Genomic DNA, 26,645 nt, shown 5'->3' with positions numbered 1-26,645 from the left:
TTTTAAATTTGTTTTACTTTTTTTTTCTGAAAATCTTATATTGTTTAAGTAGTTCGTATTGCAAGCCTAACTTTTTATGCTGTTGTTAGGTATCTAATACTTTAAAAATTTAATTACTGATGAATGTTTTAAATTTGTTTCCATGTCACATAAGTTAATGTGCTTTATTACCATGTTTTTTTGAATTTAAATAAAAACTAAACTAGTGGTTTCCAAGTAGTTTTTTTAAGTTTGTAAATTTACTTTATATTCAGCTAGTTCTTTCAAGTAAAATGACAGAATGTTTTATAGTTTAGTGAACGAAGCTATGATTAAACTGTTTCTGAATCCTGCTTTCAGTTGGTTAGATGACTGCCTATAGTCATCCTTGCCACCTATCCCAAACCCTGAGCATTAGGGGGCTGGGACCATGGTTATAATAAATATTTGCCTGGGAAAATGTCACTTCTGTAGAATGATGGCTGTTTCGAATAAGTAACTATATGGACAAATAGAAGGATTTTAGTTAGAAATTTGTATAGTGCTTTCTAGACCAATTAAGCTGTAAACATTTTTATTTCCTATTTTCAGCATTTTTAAAAAATAAAAAGCATGTTCAGTTTTTATCACATGCATATTCTGCTACCTTATATGATCTGGTTTACACTTAAAATTGCAAATATCAAGTGATGAAAGTTTTAAAAGTTTGGAAGCCAAAATATTTTTCTCAAATGTATTATTTTGTTCTCAGCCTTATGTTTACACAACACCACCCTTTGTCAGAGTGACCCATGGAAGGATTTATTCGGAAGTGACTTCCTTTTTTGACCATGTTACTCACAGAGTCCGACTATACCATATACAGGGTAAGAAAAATAGGAATGCAGTTATGAAACATGTATACTGGTTTTTGAATTCTTGCTTTTCTTATGCCATTCTTAATAAATTAACAGTTGGTTTTTGGAGATGACGTTTTTCTAAACTTGACATCATATTTTTAATATGATTTAAAATATGAAACTTACCCTTTGGTAATAAAAACTAATATAACATTTCAAAGCCTACATATACATGTTCCTCTGTATATCTTCTCTTCACTGTTGCCATATTCATCTTAGTCATGAGCTCATTAACTGGAAACTTTATTTCTAACACCTGAAAACAATATAGTTTTTTTTATTTTTATGAAATGGAAATGATATTAAATATGACTTTCAGTAGTAGACCACACACATATATGAGGCATGCTTCCTTAAATATTGTCTGTGTCACTGGAATGTAACTTTAAGAGAAAAATGATCTAAACTAGTTCTGTTTGCTTACAGTTCTCTACCCTGTAGAATATAAAATCTAGAAATTATTTATTGTTTTTAGAACAATATTGAGCAGCATCTTTATGAATTCTGCTAACTAAAATCAAAAAAATTAAAAAAATAAAAAGAATGTGTTTTCATGCCACTGTACTCCAACCTGGGCCCCGGAGTGAGACCCTATGTCAAAAAAAAAAAAAAAAAAAAATAGGGAAATAGGCTTTTGATCCTTTTGAGAACTTAACCCTGGGCAATGGAACTGTTTCTTCCATGGGGTCTGAGTAGAGTTGTGGTTACCAAACACTCTCACACTTGCACATTTAGGTTGGTTATTTAGAATTCATTGTTTTTAGAATGGAGTGCTTTTCCAACCACGGATTTAATCCTAGTAACCAGGGCATTTACCATATCACTGAAACTCTTAGAAAAGGTCCTCATAAAAATGTCATTTAAATTTATCTTTGCTGTTAGCTAAGTTGAACAAATTAGAAAAGAAAAAATACTCTTCCCCTGAATCTTCATACAGGTAGAAAATAAAGGATTTCACAAACTAAAGATAAATGTATAGACAGGCACTGTTTCCTTTTTAGATATTGTGGGGAAGCAAAGGATACTGTGTCCAGGGAATTTCTTAGATAACTGAAGTTCAATTTTCTGATTTTATAGTCTAAATTTAATTTTGCTTTTATTTAATTTTTTTATTAACTTCAAATTTCATTAGTATTTGCTTTTTGTTAGAATTTCAGGTATGGACAAACTTGCCCATGCAACATCTTTAGGTATAATATAATGATATAAGTTTTCAACTTATAATAATGTAAGTTTTCAAAATAACCCATGATTCGTAGGATGAATCAAGAAGTAAAAGTTGTCTGGCAGATGGGAAAAATAATGCTAGACAGTAGTTTTATGTCCTAAATGTGACTTCTGCAGTTATCTGCAATCACTTTGCTACCTACAGGAAAACCTGTAGTTCTGAAATAATCTTTTATTGAGTTTCTCAAAACTTCTCATAAATCAGAAACTATATTTTTGACCATCTGTTTGTACTCGTGTAAGCCATTGTTTAATACCCCTGAGAGCTCTAAGTTACATTTTCAGCTTTATAGCATTATCACACAGAAGATAGTCTCATCTATTTTTAAGTTTGCTTAAAATTTTTGTTTTTTAGTGGAAAAGTTCTTCCTTGAGTACAACATGGCACACGTTTTGGCACACACTTGTGTCATCCAATTTTATTTGCCATTGTTTTTCATCAGTTATATTTAGAGATGGGCTGTGTCTCAGAGTAAATGCTGTGGCAACTCATCCTAAAATTACAACTTCTCAATCAGGAATATTTGCATAATTGCTTTTGCTTTTATTTATCATGTCACTGTATCTTTTGGGTTTTCCTTGGATTATCCAGGACCTCTAGTTCTCACATCATAGGGCAGTTTGTGTAGACTAGATGGTCCTCTTCTGCTGCTGGTGGGTGTAGCTTAGCTTGCCAAAGTACTTAGTGCTTGACTTGGAAATTAATAGACTCTGGCTTGTCTGTTTACTCATTCGAGCGAACTGCACTCTTCATTGTAATTTTTCCTTTCCTCTTCTCTTCCTGTTCCACTCTGGGCAGTGAACTGTCCAGTGGCTAATAGCATTAAGCAGGAGCAGGGGGCACTGAGGTTTGACTGGCTCCTGGCCTTCCAAAGTGGTTCGCAATGTACCCCATTTCTATTTGCCGGTCTGGCCTCTGCCTCTTTTCTCTTTTTATTTTTTTATTTTTAAATTTTCCTTCCTTCCTTCTTTCCTTCCTCCCTCCCTCTTTTTTTTTTTTTTTCTTTTTCTTTTTTTTTGAGGTGGATTCTTGTCCTATCACCCAGGCTAGAGTGCAGTGGCACGATCTCAGCTCACTGAAACCTCTGCCTTCGTGGTTCAAGCTATTCTCCTGCCTTAGCCTCCTTAGTAGCTGGGACTACAGGTGTATACTGCCACGCCTGGCTAATTTTCGTATTTTTAGTAGGGTCAGGGTTTTGCTATGTTGACCAGGCTGATCTTAACTCCTGACCTCAGGTGATCCAACTGCCTTGTCCTCCCAGTATGCTGGGATTTTAGGCATGAGCCACTGCACCTGGCCTATATTTCTTTTTTCATGTGTTTCCTTTCTAGATTACTTGTCTTCTCTTCCTTGGTGTTCTCTTGTGCATGTGAAAAAATAATGATAAATGATGGCTAAATAAGTGTAGTGCAAACTTAGAGTGCTTCACTGATGAATTTTACATTTGTTGCCTGGATTAAACCTGAAGCTATCATATATAAACTTGAAGTAACATATAAATCTTTTTTTATTTCTTTGTAGCCCAGATCATTTATTTGTTTTTTTTTTTTTTTTCCAACATGAAAGTAGTTGGTAGGAAATAGAGATACCAGGATCACCTGAAATGCTTTTTCCACACTATATACCTGCCCATGTTTGTATTTGAGCTCATCTTAACAAATCTCCCTCTGGGAAAAGATAAGCACAATTGTGGAGAGAGTTGTTCCTTAGTAATCTTCATGACTCACCTGTCCCTCCTGTTTTTCACACATTGCCTGAAAACTCAGGTTTTCTCAGTCCTGGCTTATTGGGGTTTTAATGAAATCACTAATCAAGGCCCATGATAGAGATATGAAGTCTTCAGGGTGTTTGGCTCTATAAGAGTTCATACTGCCTGAAAGCGTGATCAGTCTTCAGGGATCTGTTACTTGCTGCCATGTCTTCTGTATTAAGAAATACTGGAAAGTTGTTTAACTTTCTAAACTTTGGCCTGTTATAAATCAGACATCTGGATGATTGACCAAAATGCATAGACAAAATGTGGCTTTTCATTATAGGTGCAAAGATAATATCAGCCAACCTCAATGCTTTTGTAGATTGTCTTTTAGCTAATATTGCATAAAATAACAAAAATATTTATTCTTGAATTTAATTTACTAAACTAGTTTTGGACATAGCCTACTTTTGCCCCCTTAAACCAACCAGATGCAGTTACTTGGATAAGTATTAATGAATGAAAACTGTTTGTTATTAGTATCAGATTTTCAATCCAGGAAGAAATGAGGGTCGAGGAGAGAGATTTAATATTTTATGGTAACATGCTGTAATTGTATTAGGTTACTAAACCAGTTAATTATACAAAAGAGTTAGTGATCTCTCAGCAACAAGGAATAAAGAAACAGAAAATGAATTTGTACTAAAGATTCTTTTTGTTGGGCATCTATTTTTTTTTAAACCTTTCAAATTCAATTTATTGAAACATTCTTTAAAAAAAAAACCAAAGTAATGCATACATGACAAAATAATCTGAGATTTAGTTGTTCTTTGACCCTTTTCTCCCCAAAGTAACTACTGAAACATAGTTGAGAGGACTTATTGTTCAACCCTACTTTTGTTTTTGGTTTGGTATTTAACTTTAGTTTTTCTATTTGCTTTCTCTCTGGATTCTGAAAATGATTAGAAGTACAGTTGAAGGGCTTTCTCTTTCTTACCACCTTTTAAGCTATTAAAAGAACACTCTTCTTTTTATCATCGTTCGGACATCGCATTCAAAAGGTTTTTAGAAATACTAAATTAGAAGAAATCTTGTGCTCACTAGCCTTAAAAGCTCTACAAGATCAGAGCAGTTCAGAAATTTCCAATGACGTATAATTCTTTGCCAATGTCAGGTTTAATGAATCCATTTTATAGCACCCATAATTTAATGAAATATAATTTATTTTGTTTGTAGAAAATAATATTTTTCTGGGGCAAAAGTTGAGGGAGGTGGGAATTAATTTTTCTTGCAGTATAATCATCTTTCATTTAATTGAAGCTTTAAACATTACCATATAGGCTGCTACTTCAGCTTTTTTTGGTTAATCTGGGATTAGAAGATAGAATATAATACAAACAGAAACTCCTGTATCCTCTTGTATTTTATTTAGTATTCCACCTACACAGAAAGTACATACCTTGCAATAATATCATACAGGTAAGCAACATTGCTAACTGTGGCCTTATTTGTCTTCGGAGCTATATGTTGGACTTTAGTGTCCTAGTTTCGGTTATCAACAGCTGCTTTGAAGAATTAGGTCACCATGAGTAACCGGTGTGTCGTGTACATTTCACTGGCAAAGGACTATGATCTTCCAGGCAGGTGTTTGTTAGAGAGTGAATATGTGTGTGTAAACCATGTTTTAACCCATAGGGGAAATATCTTAAATGCGATACTTCTGTCCTATTTTGCACCAACATATTATAAAGTATTATGTGTAATGGATCTTACTCAAAGAAAACAAGTAGCCTGGGGGCAAAATGTAATGAACTGACATCAAAAAGTATGGAAGCAATGACTTTCCTTTGACTGAAATGACTGATTTCCTTGCATGGGCATATTTAGCAATTGAAGAGAGTTGCTTAGTTTTTCTCTGAGCAATTTTGAATATATAAACCTAAGTGGATTTATAACCTGACTCTTGGTTTTTAGAGAGCCAAAATGAGCTTCATCTAGTTAAACATACTAGGGGGCTTCAAAAAGTTTGTGGACAAATGGAATTACAAGATAAAAATGTAAACTGTTTCTCAACATAAGCTTCATCAAGTTCATGACACTTTCATAAGCAGTAGTACACTTAGTCCATCCCTAAGGAAATGAGGATCCTGAGAATTTAACCATGTCATTTCAGTCTTCTTACTTTAAAGATTTTTTTTTAAGATTAGGAAACAAAAAGAAGTCAGGAGCAGCCAAATCAACACTGTAAGTGAACGGCTAATGATTTGCCATTGAAACTGTCACCAAATTGCCCTTGTTTAATGAGAGGAATGAGCAGGAACATTATGGTGGAGAAGGACTCTGATGAAACTTTCCTGGATGTCTTTTTGCTAAGACTTTGGCTAACATTCTCAAAACATTCTCATAACAAGCAGACATTCCTTTTTTTTTTGGCCCTTCAGAAAGTCAAAGCATCCCAAAAAGCTGTTGCCATGACTTTTGCTCTTGACCATTTGACTGGACCATTTCCACCTCCTTTTAGCCATTGCTTTGATTGTTCTTTGTCTTCAGAATCATATTGGTAAAGCTGTGTTTTATCTACTATTACAATTCTTCAAAGAAATGTTTCAGGATCTTGATCCCACTTATTTAAAATTTCCATTGAAAGCTCTTCTCTTGTGTGCAGCTGATCTGGACACAATAGTTTTGGCACCCATTGAGTGGAAAGTTTCCTCAACTTTAATTTTTCAGTCAGAACTGTATAAGCTGCTAATGGTCACTTCTCTTCAATTAGAGCGGGAGCAAACAATTTTCTTTTCTTGAAAATTGATGCAGTCTTCATCTTCAGCATTGTCCCATCCCTTCTTAAAACAATTTATCCATTTTGTACACTGCTGATTTTCCTGGACCATTGTCCCCATAAACTTTTCATAAAGCATGAGTGATTTCACCAGTCTTCCACCCAAGTTCCACCAAAAATTTGATGTTTGTTCTTGTTTAAATTTTAGCATAATTTATATTGCTCTGATAGGGGCTCTTTTCAGACTGAAGTCTCACCCTTCTTAGTGCCTCAAACTAGATCCTGTTCAGACATGTTACAATAAGTATGCATTTATTTTGATGAAAATCCATGCATAGTTTTTTCATGATAGGGATTGTCCATGAAACTTTCGAAGACCTCTCTTATAAGGGAATCACACTGGGATTTAGAGATCCAAATCCTTAGTTTTGCTTCTAAGCAAACTAGAGGAGTATGGATTTGTCCTTTAATTTCTTAGGGGCTCAGTTTCTTAATCGATAAAAAAGGTAAATGTTCAATCAGGCGTAACCATCAAAGAGTCTCCGTACAACTTAGTTTCACATAAAGTCTCTTGCTCCTGACTCCCTGCTTCTAAATTCATTTTCTACACTTGATCTTAGCCAAAAGGCCAAGAAGTGATTAAATTCATCTTCTAAGCATGCTTGAATCTGGGCCTTCTGTCCCTGGAGTCTGCCTCACTTGTAAACAGGGTCTCAGAGCTTGACTGAAGTTCTTTTTATTTCCATAAAAAGATTCATGAGGACATTAAGATGGTTTGCAATCAATCTCTCATTTTTTTTCCAGAGCTATATTCTGTATTTAGTTTGATTTAAAACTAAAAAGCATTAAGTAAGTTATATAGCTAGGCAGGCTTAGGTAATTAAAACATTTTTGGAATATCATAATATGCAATTGACTGCTAAGGATTTTTTTTCCCTGTTAATTGGAACTTTTAAAAATTGAAATAAGTAGCTATGTGTTGAATCTGATTATTCCCTACAGGCATGAAAGAGAAAGTTATTTTAAGGGACTATAAGCACATTCTGGTTACACAAGATTCAGAACTCAGAGGTTATCTTTGGGGTTGTTTGAGAGCAGCTGCTTGTTTAAACCATAATTCCTTAGCAAGGAGGCACCATCCCCTGCAAAGGTGGGTTACACTGAACTCAGGTGAAGGGCACAGAGGTAAGAAACAAAGATGTGTAATGGTTCAGAGTTGAGACTTCAGAGCCAGTTTTCTTGTGTTTTATTCCCAGGCCCATACCAGCTCTGCCACTTAGCAGCTGTTTGACCAGATTGCACAGGTTACTGCCAATCTGGCTTTGGTTTTATCATCCTGAAATGTTGACAGTAGTAGAATCAACTTCAGAAGGCGTTGGGAGTATTCACTGAGTGAATATACAAGGAACCTGACCGTTAGTGAGTGTGGTATCTACTTACAAGAGTGAGTGAGCCAGATGGGTTAGAGAGTTGAGTGAGTGTTATAAGACAAAGCATGGTCATTAAGGTTAGAGGGAATTGGGGAGGATTTAATGAAAGAAGTGAGTTCTTGAGAGGCTGGGTATTAGAGAATGTCACATGAAAGGCAGAAAGGAGGAAAAGAATATCACAAAGTGTGAGGTATGGTTGTTTAGAACCCTACTATGAGGATTTGAGGAACTCTTTGTCCCTTATATATTTTTTAATTGACTTGTAGTTTTTCTTTATACATTTAACTAATTGCAAAGGATGTTATTTTTGGTGTATTTTACATGGGGACTTTTAAAAATAAGCATATTCAATGGGCAGTGGTACTAAATCATGTGTTTTTTAAAAGCCTGCACTAGCTCTTTTTCTTTAGCTGTCAGAAACTTCACATCATTATTTTCTCCTTATAATTACATTTTGTTTCTCCACAGTATTTTATCTTAATGCAGTATTTTTGTGGTTCAGAGTCTTGTTATTGGTCAGTCTTTTATTCTCTAAAACAAAAATTGTGTATATGTGTGTGTGTGTGTGTGTATATATATATATATATATATATATATGTTTTAAAATGTCTGTTATAAGGCTCTAAATATTCTTTTATTTCTTCTGGATTAGATATAAAAATTATTATTAGTATGCAGTTGGCCAAAAAACTTAACATGTTTCTCTTTTAACAATTTTATTTTATAAATTTTGGTGGAAAGATTTTTCTCAATGGGTTAACCTTTTTTATTCCTAATAGATAATATATCCATTGATAAATGTCACTTATTGCTAGAATGATACATGATTTTATTAATTTTTGTTTTTATAAATATCACTGCAAGGGAAAGTTGTTCACATAAATAAGCAGCTGGTAATGAAAGGAGTTTTGTTATAGGAATATCATTCAGTACTTTCAACTCCTACATTAGATGCTGTAAGTCACAGAGTGATGTATTGTCAAACATTAATTTTAATCAGTTATTCTTAAAAGATGTACTGCCTGACAACCTGATTAGGTATGCTTTCAATTTTGTTGAAAGCAAGCAATTGGAAACCTCACATTTCGCAGAAATATTTGTTACTTAGTCATTAAAGTCCAATGAGACACCAATATATCGAACTGTTTTTGTTCAGCACCCGCTAAAGAGGGTAAGAGATACACTGCTGCTTATTTTATTTTTGTAAGTTGGGAGAATAAGTAAGAGTGGTGGAAAAGAAACATCTGCCATGGAGGTAGATCAGTGTGAGGAATCTGCTCCAGTCTAAAGGTCCCTTAGAAAGGAGCATGTTTGGGAAAACAGGAAACAGGTGAGTTCAGAGTAACCTCCAGTGTCACAGATGTGCAGATCAAATATCACGATTAGTTCAGCTGTCTTCTCTCCCCTGTCCTAGAATATGGGGAAGGTATCAAAAAACTCCAGTGTTGTGAGCTATTTTATTCACCTCCTAGGGGAGTATTTTAGTTAGACCGTTTTTATTTTGATTATGTATTTTGAGGTTAAAACTGTTGTCAGTGTTACCCCTCCAAAACAGAGCTTCTAAAAGATTGTGTTGTTTTATAAAATTAATGCTTTTTTTCTTTTTTAAAAAAAGACAGCTTTTCAGTTTTGTTATATATTTTTCAGTTATTATGTCTTCAAGTATATCAGTTTATTGGTATAATCTTTACCCAACATTTGCAATTCATATGATCAAAATGCCATACCTTTCCTGTACACATTTACTTTTTGACATTTTTGTGAGAATTATAGAAATGAAAATCATAAAATGTATAGAATAGTGCCTAACTCATAAGTGATTGATAAGTAATAGTAGCTGTTTAGTAGTGTTTTATGAATGGCACAAAGCAGTATATCATTTTCTTAAATTTGTGACTTGGAATGAAATTTACTAAAATTTGTATTCATGAAAGCAGATGTTAAAATTTTCACTTGTGGAGAAATAATCAATATGAACATTTACAGACCCAGAAATCAGCAGTGACTCAGAGGATAAATTAGATCTTATAATGAATGATAAATTGAGTGAGTCAACATGGAAAAAAAGGTCATCCAGTAGTGGGAATTTTTACCATTTTTATTTTGGTACTTTTTTTTTAAGAGAAAAAAAGGAAGAAAAGGAAAAAGAGAAAGAAAGAAAAAAGAATAAAAGAGAGAAAGAGGAAAAGAAAGAGGGAGAGAGAACAGGAATCTTGCTCTATTGCCCAGGCTAGAATGCAGTCTAAAAATGGGTATTAAAAACCTCTTTTATGCCAATAAATGTGCTTAACAATGGAGACAGGAAGGAATAAGGGAGGAAAATAACAAACAAGCAGCCAACCAATATTTCATTTAAACCTGTGAAAATACTATGCAATTGCTGAGGAGTGATTTACTTCCAATTTTGTGGTCACTTTTAGAATAGGTGTGATGTGATACTGAGAAAAATGTATGTTTTGTGGATTTGGGTTAGAGAGTTGTGTAAATGTTTGTTAAGTTTACTTATTTCAGGTCTGAGTTCAAGTCCTGGATGTCCTTGTTAATTTTCTGTCTCACTGATCTGTCTAATATTGACAATGTAGTGCTAAAGTCTCCCACTATTATGATGTGGGAGTCTAAGTCTCTTTGTAAGTCATTAAGAACTTGCCTTATGTATCTGGGTGCTTCTGTATTGGTTATGTATACATTTAGGATTGTTAGCTCTTCTTGTTGCATTGATCCTTTTACCATTATGTAATGTCCTTCTTTGTCTCTTTTGGTCTTCATTGCTTTAAAGTCTATTTTATCAGAGACGAGAATCGCAACTCCTGCTCTTTTTTTTTCTCTCCATTTGGTTGGTAAATCCTTCTCCATTCCTTTGTTTTGAGTCTTTGTATATCCTTACATGTGAGATGGGTCTGGATGCAGCATACCGATGGGTTTTGGCTTTTTATCCAATTTGCCTGTCTGTGTCTTTTGATTGGGGCACTTAGTCCCTTTAAATTTGGCATTGATATTGATATATATGAGTTTAATACTGCCATTTAATGCTGTCTGGCTGTTTTGCCCATTAGTTGATGTAAATTCTTCATTATGGTGATGCTTTTTACCTTTTGGTATGTTTTGGGAATGGCTGATACTAGTTGTTCCTTTCTGTGTGTAATGCTTCTTTCAGGAGCTCTTGTAAAGCAGGCCTGGTGGTGATGAAATCTCTGAGTACTTGCTTGTTCGCAAAAAAATTTATTTTTCCTTCACTTATGAAGCTTAGTTTGGTTGGATATGAAATTCTGGGTTGAAAGTTCTTTTCTTTAAGGGTGTTGAATATTGGCCCCCACTCTCTTCTGGCTTGTAGGGTTTCTGCCAAGAGATCTGCTGTGAGTCTGATGGGCTTCCCTTTGTGGGTAACCCGACCTTTCTCTCTTGCCACCCTTAGCATTTTCTCCTTCATTTCAACCCTGGTGAATCTGACGATTATGTGCCTTGGGGTTGCTCTTCTTGAGGAATATGTTTGTGGCGTTCTCTGTATTTCCTGGATTTGAGTGTTGGCCTGCCTTGCTAGGTTGGGGAAGTTTTCCTGGATAATATCCTGAAGAGTATTTCTCAGCTTGGATTCATTCTCTTCGTCACATTCAGGTACACCTATCAAACGTAGATTAGGTCTTTTCACATAGTCCCACATTTCTTGGAGACTTTGTTCATTCCTTTTTGCGCTTTTTTCTCTAATCTTGGCTTCTCGTTTTATTTCATTGAGTTGATCTTCGACCTCTGATATCCTTTCTTCTGCTTGGTCAATTCGGCTGTTGAAACTTGTGCATGCTTCGTGAAGTTCTTGTGTTGTGTTTTTCAGCTCCATCAATTCACTTATATTCCTCTCTAAGTTGTCCATTCTTGTTAGCCTTTTGTCAATCTTTTTTCAAGGTTCTTAGTTTCTTTGCATTGGGTTAGAACATGTTCTTTTAGCTCACAGAAGTTTCTTATTATCTGAACAGAAAATGAAATACCGCTTATTCTCACTCAATAAGAGTGATGAAAAATGAGAACACATGGACACAGGGAAGGGAGTACTACACACTGGGGTCTATTGGGGGGAATAGGGGAGGGACAGCTGCGGGGGAGCTGGGGAGGGATAGCCTGGGGAGAAATGCCAAATGTGGGTGAAGGGGAGGAAGGCAGCAAAACACACTGCCATGTGTGTACCTATGCAACTATCTTGCATGTTTTACACATATACCCCAAAACCTAAAATGCAATTAAAAAAAAAAAACAAATTTCTTATTATCCACCTTCTGAAGCCTGATTCTGTCAATTCATCACACTCATTCTCCATTAGGCCTTGTTCCATTACTGATGAGGAGCTGCAATCCCCTGTGAAGGAGAGACATTCTGATTTAGGGTATTTTCAGCCTTTTTGTGCTGGTTTCTTCCCATCTTTGTGGATTTACACACCTGTCGTCTTTGTAATTGCTGACTTTCAGATTGGGTCTCTGAATGGACGTCCAGCTTGTTGGTGATGAAGTTTTTTCTGTTTCTTAGTTTTCCTTCGGCGGGCGCCCCTCCCAATGCAATTAAAAAAAAAAAAACAAATTTCTTATTATCCACCTTCTGAAGCCTGATTCTGTCAATTCATCACACTCATTCTCCATTAGGCCTTGTTCCATTACTGATGAGGAGCTGCGATCCCCTGTAGGAGGAGAGACATTCTGATTTAGGGTATTTTCAGCCTTTTTGTGCTGGTTTCTTCCCATCTTTGTGGATTTACACACCTGTCGTCTTTGTAATTGCTGACTTTCAGATTGGGTCTCTGAATGGACGTCCAGCTTGTTGGTGATGAAGTTTTTTCTGTTTCTTAGTTTTCCTTCGGCGGGCGCCCCTCCCCCACAGAGCTGGACCTTCCTGGGTTCAGCTGTGCTTGCTGTGAAACTCAATCTTCAGCTCTTCCAATTGCTGTTTTTTTGTTGGGTACTGCGCTAGCTGAAACAGCGGCATTGAGATTCGTGGTGCTTTTCTGCCTGGGAATCTCCCAGTCTGGCTCCCTGCTTCAGTCCCCACTTCAATCAGCTGAATGGGTGACTCTTCCTTCCCACAGCTCCAAACACCAACTAAAAGGGCACTCAGTCCCATACACTCTGTACTGAGAACTGCAACACCAGGGCGCCGGCAAAACAGCCGTGCCGGCCTAAAGAGCCATGCTGGTGACCCGTGGAGGAGATTCCTCCTCCACAGAGATTGCTCCACTGGGAATCTCCTGGTCCGTGGGCAACAAAAATTCGTCTGGAAGTGTGGCGTCCACTCACTCTCTGTGCTTTGTCTGGGAGCTACAATCCTGAGCTGTTGCTAATCGGCCATCTTGGATCTCTCTCCTTCGGTACTTTCAAATATAAGTACAGGTTTTTTTTTTTTTTTAAATATGGTCATGATAGTATTTTCTTTTTAGAAACATTTAGATGTTAACTTAGTTTATCATTGTTTTAAGAATTTCATATAAGCATACTTATTGAATTAAGCAGTATATGTTAATTAACAACCATAAGCTTGAGCTTTAAGTTGAATAAAGTTCACAGAAATGTCACTAAAGTAAGTGCGTAATAGCAACAGTATTTTAATATTTTTGATGATTGAAGTACAAAACAAAATGTTCCCCAAATTGAAGAGGGAATACTTGAAATCAGAAACCCTGGTTTTTTATGAGAGCTATTATTACCCTACTTTTGCAACAAAGTGATGGTTCTGTCATTCTCTGCTCAGACACAGATTGGAGGAAAAGAGATGAGAGCAACAATTACATGGATAACAAGGTTCCCTTTTGCCTGAGAGCCAGCATTTTTAAGACACTCAGATGTTTCTTTGAATCTTAGATGGGCTTTTTGGAGATTTATTTTATGTAATTTGACAGTCATATGTTAGATTTTAGTTAAACTTTTATTTGCAGACTTAAATATGTCTCTGAAGGTTCTCACCATCACTTGTCTTTTTCCTAGGTGACTGTGGGCCAGTTGTTATTGTCCCTCTTGATCTATTGAGTTGTTCTAATCACACATTAGGTGCCACTGATAGGATACTGGACTTTGCTGGGATGTGAGTGAGGTTCTTTTTTGTCCTTTTTCCCAAGTTGTTGCCTCTTACTCCTGTAACTGGTTGAGTGTGGTGAGAATGGTATCTGAGTTATCAGAGTGTATTCCTTGGAAAAGTACACTTTGCATTTCAGAATAGCTAGAATAAGATGATCTGGAGAGGTGGAGAGGGTTGAGCTAACTCTGGGATTCTACAGTTCAGGGTTAAATTAGGTGGCTCCGGATAAATTGTTGAAGGATCTAAGTGTGAAGACAGCTGTTCATACAGAGGAAGTAGAAGCCTGGGATTCTCCAAAGGCCATCATTAGTTGTTGCTCAGAGCTATGACTCCAGAGTTTCCGTTTGCATTTCTTGGGGTCCTTATACCCTCCTGGATGTTTCCTCTATATCACGTTTCAGGCATGGCATGTGTTGGATTTGCCCTCTAGTTTTTCTATTTTTTTTTTTTTTTTTTGAGATGGAGTCTCACTCTGTTGTCCCAGGCTGGAGTGCAGTGGCACAATCTTGGGTTTCTGCAACCTCCACCTCCCAGGTTCAAGCAATTCTCCTGCCTCAGCCTCTTGAGTATCTGGGATTGCAGGCACCTGCCACCATGCCCGGCTACTTTTTGTATTTTTCTTAGTAGAGATGGTATATTGCTACGTTGGCCAGGCTGGTCTCAAACTTCCAATTTCAAGTGATCCACCTGCCTTGGCCTCCCAAAGTGCTGGAATTACAGGCATGAGTCACTGTGCCCGGCATGCCTTCCAGTTTTTCTCTCCCCACACCAAGGAGCACCTTTCTCAGTTTCCTTAGACTACTGCTAAGCAACATTCAGAGGGTGATGCCTTTTGTTTTCTGTTCCCTCTCTCCTAATCCACCCAGTGGAGGAAGGCTCTGAGAAGAGAGCAACATCGTTTTGAGAGTGGCGCTAAGACCCTGTAAGCCTAAGTGTAAAAAAAAAAATAGCATTTTTGCTGCAATGCGATGCACCAGTACAACAGACCATTGGGTACCACTGATTTGCATTCCTGCTTCCTAGGAAGTTCTCCCTCCCAAAGCTGTGATATGGCCCAGCCTCCTGATGGTGACCTATTTGGTTTTATTTCTTCTTGCTATCTTAGCAAATATTCTAAAAATGCTTAATATTATTTTATAAATACAGATATAAATAATATATATGTGTACTCATTTGACGAATTTCACACATTACAGTTAATAAAGTAAAATCACTCTTGCAACTGCGTTTGTCTCCATCCACTCCTCAGGAGAGGAATTCCAGATATATATGCAAGTGTACACTTGCCACATGCTCTTACACCTGTAGAAAAGTATAGTATTGCATTTGTGTCGATTTTCTGCTTAGTTTATCATGCTATACAAATGCTACATTTAGCTTTTTTCTTCTGATGTTTCTCTGCCAAGAGAGACAGGTACCTCATTCTTTTCATTTGTGACACAGCATTCCATAGCACGGGTGTATGTGATTTTATTTATTCATTTTTCTGTTGAGGGGCATCTAGCTTGTTTTCCCAATTTTTTGCTCCTATAGCCAGAATGCAGTAAACATGCTGGTGCATGCCTCTTGGGATCCCCATTATGTACACTTCACCTAGGTACAGTTGGGAGGAACTGCTGTGCACTAGCGTATATATCTTTAATATTTAATATGTATTACTTTCTTGGCTTCCAGGTGAGTGTGCCATTTTAAAAGAGAGTTTTGGGTTGTTTTAAAGAGCTTTTGGGGTCTGGAATCCTTGTCCCTTGTTTCACTCAAATAGCTCTTACAGCATATCGGATTAAAAAAAAATCTGGGGGTCTTCTCTCTACTCAGTTACAAGGCCTCTCTCAGTACATCGTCCCAGAGTAACTTGAGCCTTCTCCAATAGTTGTTCTGCCAGTGAGGCATGATGATGGAGTGGTTTAGTTCTGGTTCTGCCAGCCTTGTCCTTGGGCAAATGATTTCTTCCTCGGCTTAGGGTCAGGATGAAATGAGTCATTATATATAGAGCGTATAGTAAACATATGGTACATAGTAAGTATCAGTAATTCTTGGCTCCTATCATTGCCTCATAGCTGCCACCCTTCACTCAGCATACATTTATTGTACACTTTCTACATGCTGGGACGTGAAGATAAGTAAGACATGATCTCTAGCCTTAAGGAACTTATATTCTAATGTGCATGTAACATGTATGTAAAATGAAAGGCCTTATTCCCTCATCTTTCCAGCTACTTACACTTTATCGGTAACCCAGTTTGCTTTCCTCCTATGTCAGCTAACTTCTGCATGATAAAGGACAGGCTTTAACATCTTAACTGTTTCTGTTTAACAGTGATTCAGTACTTACCTTGTACCCCAAATGTTGTTAAGAACTGGAATGCAAAGATGGTGTGTAAGACAGTCGGTGTCTATGAGAAGAGAAGCTAACATTCTGTAGGGAGAAAAAAAACAATCCTACTGTGGGGGTGAGACTGGAATCTACAGCATCTACAGAGCACCCTGGTGTAGTGGGGCCTTCTGAAGGACCCTTTTTGGCCTCTTTATTATCACTGTTCACCTGTGAACTGGTTCTGTTCTACCTTGCATAGCCTATGTAAATAAGGATAAAGAACCTCCATTCTCTTTTCCAAGGAGGAGAGAGTTAGCAGCAAGAGGGCATGTATTTCTCTTCGTTGAAACCTGGGAATGGCATCACTCCTTTCTTTCCCCAGTGACTAATCTTGTAAAGTATTGGCTAAAAAACAAAGGGACTTAGAAAGCCCTGGCCATTCATGCCTTGGTAGAGCCACTGTAGTAAAAAATAGCACTTTTGCTGCCATGTGATGCACAGGTACAACAGACCACTGGGTACCACTGGTTTGCACTCCTTTTTCCCAGGAAGTTCTCCTTTCTATTGCAATGAGCTGCTTTGGGAAAGAGACAACTTAGAGAATTCTTGACACAGAATAGGAACAGTTGGCAATCCTTTCACTCACTCACATATACTGTTCTTTAACCATATACTGTTCTTTAAAAAAAATAATAGTCATTGAGAACTCAGGGATACTCTCTTGCTTTTATGACCATTACAGGATCTGTTTGGCTTGTTTATAATAAGCATATGAAGTTTAATCTTATTTTAAAAGTCTCTCCTGACACAGAATTTAAATTTTTATCTTGCTGAATTATGAATGGATGTAAAGGCTCCTTTTAGAGAGCTTTAAGTGTTTGTTGCCACAACGGGATCTGAGTATAATACTGAGCTTTGGAAAGATGATTTTTCTCAACAGAAATACTTTATTATTGCTAGAGGTAATGTGAAATTATTAATTTTTCCTTGAAGCATGTTCTTTTAGAAATAATTTCTGGAAATACATGAATTGAAATTAATGATATTCTCTTTTGTTAAAGCTTTATTTCATTTCATTTATTCTGTTGACCTTTGAGAGAATATCTGATCTAGAGAGAAGAAAACATGAAACAGTGCTAAAAACCCAATGAATGCTTTTAGTAAGTTAAAGTTTACTTCTTATCATCAGCCATGCTCCCAAGCATTACTTGAGTACTATCAGGTTTGGTGCTACATTTTGCGTTATGAATGTTTTTGGTTCATTCGTAGATGCGTATCTGTTACTATTAAAATTCTGTATACATTCCTTTTGGCTTTGCAAAAATTTTTTGGTTAATGTAAGCATACTGAAAAGAAGGTTTGCATTTAGAGTAATGCATTTCCTAGGTTAGAGAAGATACTGTTATTTATCATCAGTTATTTATGTGATTTTTTTTTTCAACTTCCCAATGAGTGGTGGAGATACTTGAGTCATCTGTCTATGCAGGTCCTTCTAGTAACTGCCATCAGGAAATGTACATGTGTAGGTAACTGGCAGAGGTTAGTGGTTCAGACTATGGCCATTAAAAAAAAAAGGCATCAGCTGGGTGCAGTAGCACATGCCTGTAGTCCCAGCTGCTCAGGAGGCCTAGGTGGAAAGATTATTTGAACCCAGGAGTCCGAGGCCAGCCTGGACCACCTAGTGAGACCCTGTCTTTTTTTTTTTTTTTAATAAAGGGCATTCCCCTTTTCCTCACCCATGAAGCTAGTACTCATAGTTTTATGAATGTAATAAGAAGTTGAAGTTAGCTCCAATTGAGTTGGAAGAGCAGTATATACCAGAAAGAAGTTCAGTGAGCGTTCTGAAAATTCTGTTCCTAGTGGCTTCAGCCTATTTAAGTGTTATTTATCACTAAATTGTTATTTATATTTTATAATTTCCACTGTATTTTTCAGATAAATCTATGGTGTTTGTGCTAACTGCATTTACATTTTTTTTTTTTTTAACAGAAATGTCTTGGCCTCTGGAAGGCCATTTTATTCACTAACACATGCTAGGAGGCTTCAGCAATGTCTTGCTCCAGCAATCTGATCCTTTTTTGTCCTCAATCATTAACAAGATTATGCATTTGGGGTGAGATGATCCTTCTTGAACAAGTAGCCAGAAATCATTTGTTCCAGTTTCTTCTCAAGGTGCTAAAATTAAGTCTGGTCTCGTAAATCTTGCTGCTATCCTTGATAATGGATTCAAAAAATAATTTCTTGACTTCCGCAGGTCTTTGTACTCCTTCAAGCAATTTCAGGAGTTTTTCACATTTCATCCAAAGTGTCAAATTTCCTTCACTATTGACATTTTATATCAGCATTAATTTCTTCTTGGCTTTTTGGAAAAGGGAATGTTTCTGTGACTTTGGGATCATCTCCAGAGAAGTTGCTGGCAATGATTCCTTTTACAGGTGCATTTCTACCAGGTTTCTGCATCAGCCCATCTTCGCTGAAACCAGTGAAGTCATCAAACTGAAAATCCAATTGGCTGATTGGAATACCATCTCCTGCCATAAGCTTCTTTTCCTTGTACATGGCAGAGCCTCCAATAAGGCTGTCTCCTGCGCATTGTTTCTTTAACAACAAATCCATCTTCTGCCTTTTCTGAGATGAAGGGCTCTCAGATTCCCTGGGACATTTAAACACGTTTTCAAGTTCTACAGCAACCTTCTCTGCTTTATTAGTCATTATTTCCAAAAGCACCAATCCAGTATGGTCCAAGGGTGATGGAAGGGAAACTGCCTACCATGGTGTACCGTGCCCCAGCTGAACATCGGGAACATTGGTAACCTGTATGGGGTGCTAGAATCCCAAGGAGAAGCCTTGTGCTCAGTAGGACCACAGCTGCCAGCCCTGAGAACCAGGCAGCCTGCATTTACATTATTTCCCACAAACCTCACAGAGTTAAATTTCCTTTCTTTAACTCTTTGCTGTCACCTTCTGTTAACTCTGGGGATTCCTCTTGCCTCCTAGGAAAAAGTCTTCCCCACTCATTTCCTCCCTTTCCCATTTTGCCTTACCTTTCTTTTCTGAACCTCAGGAAGCTTCAGCTTTATTAAATAGAATAAGGTGGTCATATCTTCTTATGACCGCTTTCCTAATTGCTCTCTTTAGAAGATCCTGTAATATCTCTCACATACTCTTTAAAAAGTTTTTTCCATAGGTTATTGGGGTACAGGTGGAATTTGATTACATGAGTACGTTTTTCAGTGGTGATTTGTGAGTTTTTGGTGCATCCATCACCCGAGCAGTATAAACTGAACCCTATTTGTAGTCTTTTATCCCTTACCCACTTCCAACCTTTCCTCCCAAGTCCCCAAAGTCCATTGTATCATTCTTATGCTTTTGCATATCATAGCTTAGCTCCCACATATCAGTGAGAACATATGATGTTTGGTTTTCCATTCCTGCATTACTTCACTTAGAATACTAGTCTCCATTATCTTCCAGGTCACTGCGAATGCTGTTAATTCATTTCTTTTTATCTGATAACACCCTTGATTTGTATTAAGTTTGTTGGATTTCCTCTTAATTTCTCTTTCTATCTTTGAAATTGTCCCAAGGCCTCACTGAGGACCTGAAGATACAATTAAGGTAGAGTGACAGAAACTAGTAAACACTTGAGGCTTATCAAAATGAATGATATATTAGGTACTTTTTAAAGCTGTCCTCTGCTTTATATAACAAAAGACAAAAATGGCTCATTTCATAACAGGGGGTCCTAAGAGATACTGAACTCAAGGTAAATTCAAATTGATTTAACTTCTGGAGAGCTTTCCAGATTATAGTCCACAAATACTAATATGTTAATATGACTTTCAGCCACAAATCATCTCATTGGATCTCCTGTCTTTTTTGAGCAATAATATACTGTCTCTTGAATCAACAGAATATAAACTTTACTGGTTCATAATTTCTGGTGTGTAAGGAGAGAATGGTGAAAAAGCAGGGCTAGAATGCTCTGTTGGGGAATTGTGGTACAGATGAGAATTGGACCCGCCTGTAGCAGGACTACCCTTTTTTCATGTCATGTCCTCGGTCCCCTCTAGAACTCAGAGAATCATTTACATGTTATATATCATCTACATTTTTCTCATCCCAGCTGCTTCATTCTTTAGTTGAATAATATGCTCCTCTGAGTAAATGCTGTCTACCTTCTGATAGTTTTTTAAAAGAAAAGATAAATTGTCATAGTATTTATTATATGAGAGATGTTAAAACAGGAAGTAGAAAACAAGAAAATGTATGTAACTTTGGAATGAGTTCTGTATGCTATATATAAGAAAGATGAGGCAAGTAATTTTTTTCTGTTAATCTATATATATTTTTAAATTTAGGAATAGAAGGACAGTCTGTGGAAATTTCCAATATTGTGGACATCCGAAAAGTATATAATCGTGAGATTGCAATGAAAATTTCTTCTGATATAAAAAGTCAAAATAGATTTTATACTGACCTAAATGGATACCAGGTAATTTTCTTTGAAAATGTTTAAGTGATGGTTGTATTAGTGTATAATTATTACATGTAATAATAGGCCAGTTAATTTTGGATTCTTTGAAAAATAATATCTAAGGTTTCAAATTATTTATAAAATAAAACTGAATTTTGACAGACAGTTACAGGTTCTATATTTAATTAGATACCTAAAGTTAGAACAAATATTTGGGAGACCATTTTTTAGAACTTTTTTCGTAAGGATTTATTTGTTCAAGGGGTAGATTGGATGACCACTATGAATGTTAAATACCTTGATGCTAAAAAAAGTATATATTAATTTATCTACCAGAAAGGACACATAATTAGGGATTGATGGGTTATACTTTTTTGTTTTTTTGTTTGTTTGTTTTTTTTTTTGAGTAGCCTCTGCCTCCCAGGTTGAAGCAATTCTCTTGCCTCAGCTTCCCAAGTAGCTGGGACTACAGGCACACACCACCACACACAGCTAATTTGTGTTTTTTTTTAGTAGAAACAGGGTTTCACCATATTGGCCAGCCTGGTCTCGAACTCCTGGACAGAAGTGATCTGTCCACCTCAGCCTTTCGAAGTGCTGGGATTACAGGCATGAGCCACTGTACCTGGTCTGTTTTTGTATTGGTCCATTCTCACACTGCTATAAAGAAATACCTGAGACTGGGTAAATTATAAAGGAAAGAGGTTTAATTGACTCACAGTTCTGTATGACTGGGGTAGCCTCAGGAAACTTACAGTCATGGTACAAAAGGAAGCAGACAACTCTCACATGGCAACAGGTGAGAGAGAGAAAAGCCCAGGGGAACTGCCATTTTTATAACCATCAGATCTCATGGCTCTCCCTCACTATCACAAGAACAGCTTGGGGGAAACCACCCCCATGATCCAGTCTCCTCTCACCAGGTGTCTGTCTCAATGCCTGGGGATTACAATTCAAGATGAGATTTGGGTGGGGATACAAAGCCTAACTATATCAGTTTCCCTCATAAGGAACTGATCTATACCTATTAAGTTTATTCCTGATATATTATTTAATGTATGATCTAATAATGGGCTCTTGTAAATTTCAGGAAAACTGTTTCCCTATCTTTGTATGCGTGTATACAGTTATACATGCACATACACAGACACACATGTATAACTATACATAGGTTTATCTGTTTAGAAATGGGCAGGTATGTATTTAATCAAAATTTTCATGAGTTTCAAATTATATTAAGGAAATTGATTCATACAATCTTATCAGACTGTCAAGTCTCCAATTTAATAGAGCACTTTTGATTGTTACCTAAATATCTGTTTTATGAGTGTATGTGTTTGACAACGCATCTTTGAAATAATACCATTAAAAACATAAGCATGTTTTTAAAATAAGAGTTTTAGAAATTTTTCACTGTGAGTAGAAATAATTTTACAATGAACACTTTTACTTTGATTTTCAACTGGGGGTGGGTGAAAAAGATTTTAATAGTTTTCTCTTCTATGATTTCCTGTAAAAGTTAAATTTAAACTTTTTCCAAAACATAAAAATTACAGCATACATTCTGAATTAACATGTTAGTTTTACTACAGCCTTTTAGATTCCAAATAAAATGTCAACTTTATGGTGATTTTTTTTTTTTACATACAAAAGAAAGTCTTTTCTTAAAATTATCCAAAACCAGTTATTTGTATTTGTGGGTGTAGACATAAATGAGACACTTAGTAAAACTGAATAACTAAAAATGTGTATTTTCTTTTTAAGGGTGGAACATTTGACTAAAAAAGAAAATATTACTTTTAAGTCTATAATATTTCTGCTTTTAAAACTGGCCATTTTTTTAAGCTTTGTATATAGTAGTACTTGGGCAAAACTAGATGTCTAGCCCCACAAGTGGGGAGTAGGAGTAGCAATAACATGATTGTGGTAGTTTTACATTTTTAAAACAAGTTTACTTAAACAAATTAATTGGGTTTAGAAATTAGAAATAGGTAATTCTTTTAAGGTAGCTTTACATTTTTTTTCTTTAAACATTTTGCAGTGGTTGCTTTATCAGTTTGTTAGTTTCCCAAGGCTGCCATACAAATGGGAATCATATAAAACAACAAAACTTTATTCTTTCACAGTTCTAGAGACTAGATTTTAACATCAAGGTGTTGGAAGGGCCATTTCTGACAAAGGCTATAGGGAAATATCCTTGCTTTTTCCCAGCTTTTAGTGGTTGCCCATGCTTGATTTTCCTTGGTTTGTGGATGCGTCATTCCTGTCTCTACCTCTTTTGTCATACAGCGTTCTCCCTACGTCTCTGTATCTGTCTGTCTGTCTCCAAATGTCCTTCTTCTTGTAAAATGCCACTCAATAGGTTAGGGCCCACCATAATCCAGAATGACCTCATCTATTTCTCCAAAGGCTCTGTTTCAAAATAAGATTACATTCACAGTTGGTGTTTGTGGGTGGACAGGAATTTGAGAGAGGGAGGCATTATTCAACCTAGTACAACCAGTAATTTGAGGGATGTATTTCAGGGTTGTTGGGAAGATTAAAGATCAGATTGTGAAATATTCGGGACTGTGCCTTTCGTTAATGGGCACTTAGTACATGTTAACTATTGTGCTAACTTTGTACCTCTTCTTCACTTTTATGTCCAACTTTCATGAGTTTAAATGAGGAAATGAAATTTTTATGTGGCATCATTAAGATTCACTGATAACAGTGTTCTGAGCTTAGAGTCAGTCACTGTGACCCAGACTGGCTTTGGGGTTACTGACAGACTCTCTCAAAAAATAGTCGTATTTCAAACGTTCAGGTACTAGGCTCCAAGGAATTGGAATTTGGAACTATCTACATTGAAACTAATCAAAAAGAGTAAGCACTGAGTGTTTTTTAAATATAAATATGCATTTGATTATAATGTGATATCTTAAAAGATTTGGTGGGGAGATCTGTGGTATTTATTAAAACCAAGAATAATAAGAGATATTTCTTGAAAGGGGATAGAGAGCTATTATGCTTAGCATTCATTATAAAAGCAGTATGTTAGATTTAGATGAGAAATGAATACTTAATACCTTTATAATTTGTTTTATGCAAATATTGGAGAGCTAGAAGACTTTTAAGCATTTTTATGCTGAATTTAAATAGGAATTTATGTTTTAAAAATCTGGACAATTTCTACCTGTTCCACTTAAAAATTGTTTTCTAACATCCTTGTGGTTTTCCTTCATATTGTTTTAAATAATGTTTTAATTTTTCAATTATTTCTTCTGTTGAACAAAAAAGGAAGCTTCTTTTTCTCTTGGAAGAAAAATTAACTGTATTCAGTTTTCTTAAAGAACATATTTAAATATCGCTTGTTGTAAAGAGAATTGTTTTGTTTTATAGATTCAACCTAGAATGACACTGAGCAAATTGCCTCTTCAAGCAAATGTCTATCCAATGACCACAATGGCCTATATCCAGGATGGCAAACATCGTTTGACACTGCTCTCTGCTCAGTCTTCAGGGGTTTCAAGTTTGAATAGTGGTCTGTATTGCTTAAATTCTTTTCACTCTGAAAGGTTTCAATTCCAAGTGTATATTTTTTCTTTTGGTCAGATGCGGTATAATCTCCACTTAAAACCTCCCTGTCTTCTTTTCAGCTTTTTTCTTCCTACAACCAGACTATTAGTTAATTTTGGGTTTTGTGAGAACAACATAAAATGATGACTCTCCTAAATCTTCAGATGAGGAAGAGGAGACATAAAACTACATATCAAGATTGCTTTTTAAAGATAATTTGCTTCTCCTAATAGTGTGTTCTTTGCAGAGGTCACCATCATCATCATCATTTAATGGATGTGGAAACTCGGATTCAGAGGTTTAGATAAATTACTTAAGTTTGCAAAGTTGAGAAGTCATGGTTCAAACTTAGGTCCTTTTCTGAATCATGGTCTTTCTATTCTGCTACCACCTGAAAGAAGGAAGGGAGTAGAAATGATAGAGATATGGGGATAAAGAGGTATGTCTTTAAGGATTCCAAAAGAGAGAAAGTGATGCTCGAAAAGTGAGAGAAAATAGACAATAGACACTGATTAATTTTTGAAAGTCTATTGAGAGACTTTGATCCTTTATAATACATATGTTTAATTGATTATTATACATGCTATCATTGGTCTTCTTTCTTACATTCTCAGTGTTGGCAGAGATAAATGTCTGAAGGAGCAAGATAGATAGTGAGTGCAGATGTCTAGTGTGTCCTTTGACACATACCCACTTTTTACATGAGGTGTATACATACATTCTGTAACTTACACACCCGAAAAAATCTGCTACTTCTCATTTTTCTTTGTGGCCTTCATTAGATAAGATCATGTAAACTCATGCCATAAAGACATGAATTCGGTTATGAAAATAGGAATGGCTTCACAACCATTCAGTAGGGAGGGATCCAGTAGGGAGGGTTGGAGACTTGAGCAAACTCAGAGCATGTTCCTGATGTGCAGTGGGGCAGCATTGTTGCTGTGCAGTTAGGGGCCCAGTGTTGCTAAATTCAGTTTTTGAAGAAGAGTCCAAAAGCCTTGAATTTTACGTGAAGTTCTTCAATCTGTAAAATATTGTTATAATTTTTTTTAAAAAACACTGTGTTGACAAAAGATAAAACATCTTTGGGCCATACAAGACTCTTGAACCACCCATTTTTAAACCCTGTCTTAAATTCTCAAGGCTGTGCTCTAAGTAGAGAACAAGACAGTAAGACTCAAGCTGTGATGAACAAAGCACTATTGTCTCACTTCCTGCTAAAGACAAGCTAGGAAATAAAGTTCCTCTGTTTCTGCTATAGACAGCAAATACCTTAGTATTTGAATTAAAGCAGTTTGAATACAATCCAGGAAATCACTAAGTGCCAGTCACATGTTACATGTACCGACATTTGGAGACAGGAGACAATTAGAAATTGCTAAGAGGGACCAGGCGCGGTGGCTCAAGCTTGTAATCCCAGCACTTTGGGAGTCCAAGGTGGGTGGATCACGAGGTTAAGAGATCGAGACCATCCTGGTCAACATGGTGAAACCCCATCTCTACTAAAAATACAAAAAAATAGCTGGGCATGGTGGCGCAAGCCTGTAATCCCAGCGACTAGGGAGGCTGAGGCAGGAGAATTGCCTGAACCCAGGAGGCGGAGGTTGCAGTGAGCCGAGATCGCGCCATTGCACTCCAGCCTGGGTAACAAGAGCGAAACTCTGTCTCAAAAAAAAAAGGAAATTGCTAAGAGGTTGATATGCCCATTTAATCCCTATGCCTGGGGACTAAATCTTGTACAGCTGTCTTCTAAATTATGAAGGTAGTATCAGTGAGATTTCTACTTATCTCTGGTAATTTTAGGTACTGGATACATAAATTCAGAAGAAAGAGGTTAAACAGAGTTGGTTTGACTATGTAAAAGTAGTAATTGTTAAAGTCTTTTGTGTTAGCCATTTCCCTTTTGTACCAAAATATAATTTAATATAGTAATGGGTATGGATGAAGTTATATGCACGTAATTTTAAGCATATAACTTCAGTTTTCTAAGTCTTATTTTCTTAAATGTATATATGTATATGACTCTAGTTGTTTTGGGTATTTTTTTCGTTTTTTACTTTTTAATCTCGTAATAATTAGCTTGCAACTTAAACTAGAGGAAATATGGAAATATTGAATAGCAAATGAAGGAACCAGGTATGACCAGGTATGACCCCTTTTAATGGTTTCTAGATTCATCTATGTCTCCAGAGTGGCAGGACACTGGTGCGGCTCTAACACAGTATCGGAGAAGCAAGGGA

At 36.4% G+C, this 26,645-nt stretch overlaps 1 protein-coding gene across 2 annotated transcripts in view; it reads left to right on the top strand.

Moving 5' to 3' along the window:
• The window catches only part of MAN2A1 (mannosidase alpha class 2A member 1), a 189,210-nt gene that overhangs the window by 139,227 nt on the left and 23,338 nt on the right, over positions 1-26,645 (top strand). For both annotated transcript variants that reach the window (XM_002806611.6, XM_035291114.3), the window contains 3 exons: positions 731-845; positions 20,732-20,865; positions 24,229-24,370. In XM_002806611.6, the coding sequence (XP_002806657.2) occupies positions 731-845; positions 20,732-20,865; positions 24,229-24,370 (391 nt within the window). The remainder of the gene's footprint in view (positions 1-730; positions 846-20,731; positions 20,866-24,228; positions 24,371-26,645) is intronic.

Source organism: Callithrix jacchus, chromosome 2 (genome assembly GCF_049354715.1).
Source record: "Callithrix jacchus isolate 240 chromosome 2, calJac240_pri, whole genome shotgun sequence".
Lineage (NCBI taxonomy): Eukaryota > Metazoa > Chordata > Mammalia > Primates > Cebidae > Callithrix > Callithrix jacchus.
This window is presented reverse-complemented; position numbering and strand designations above follow the sequence as displayed.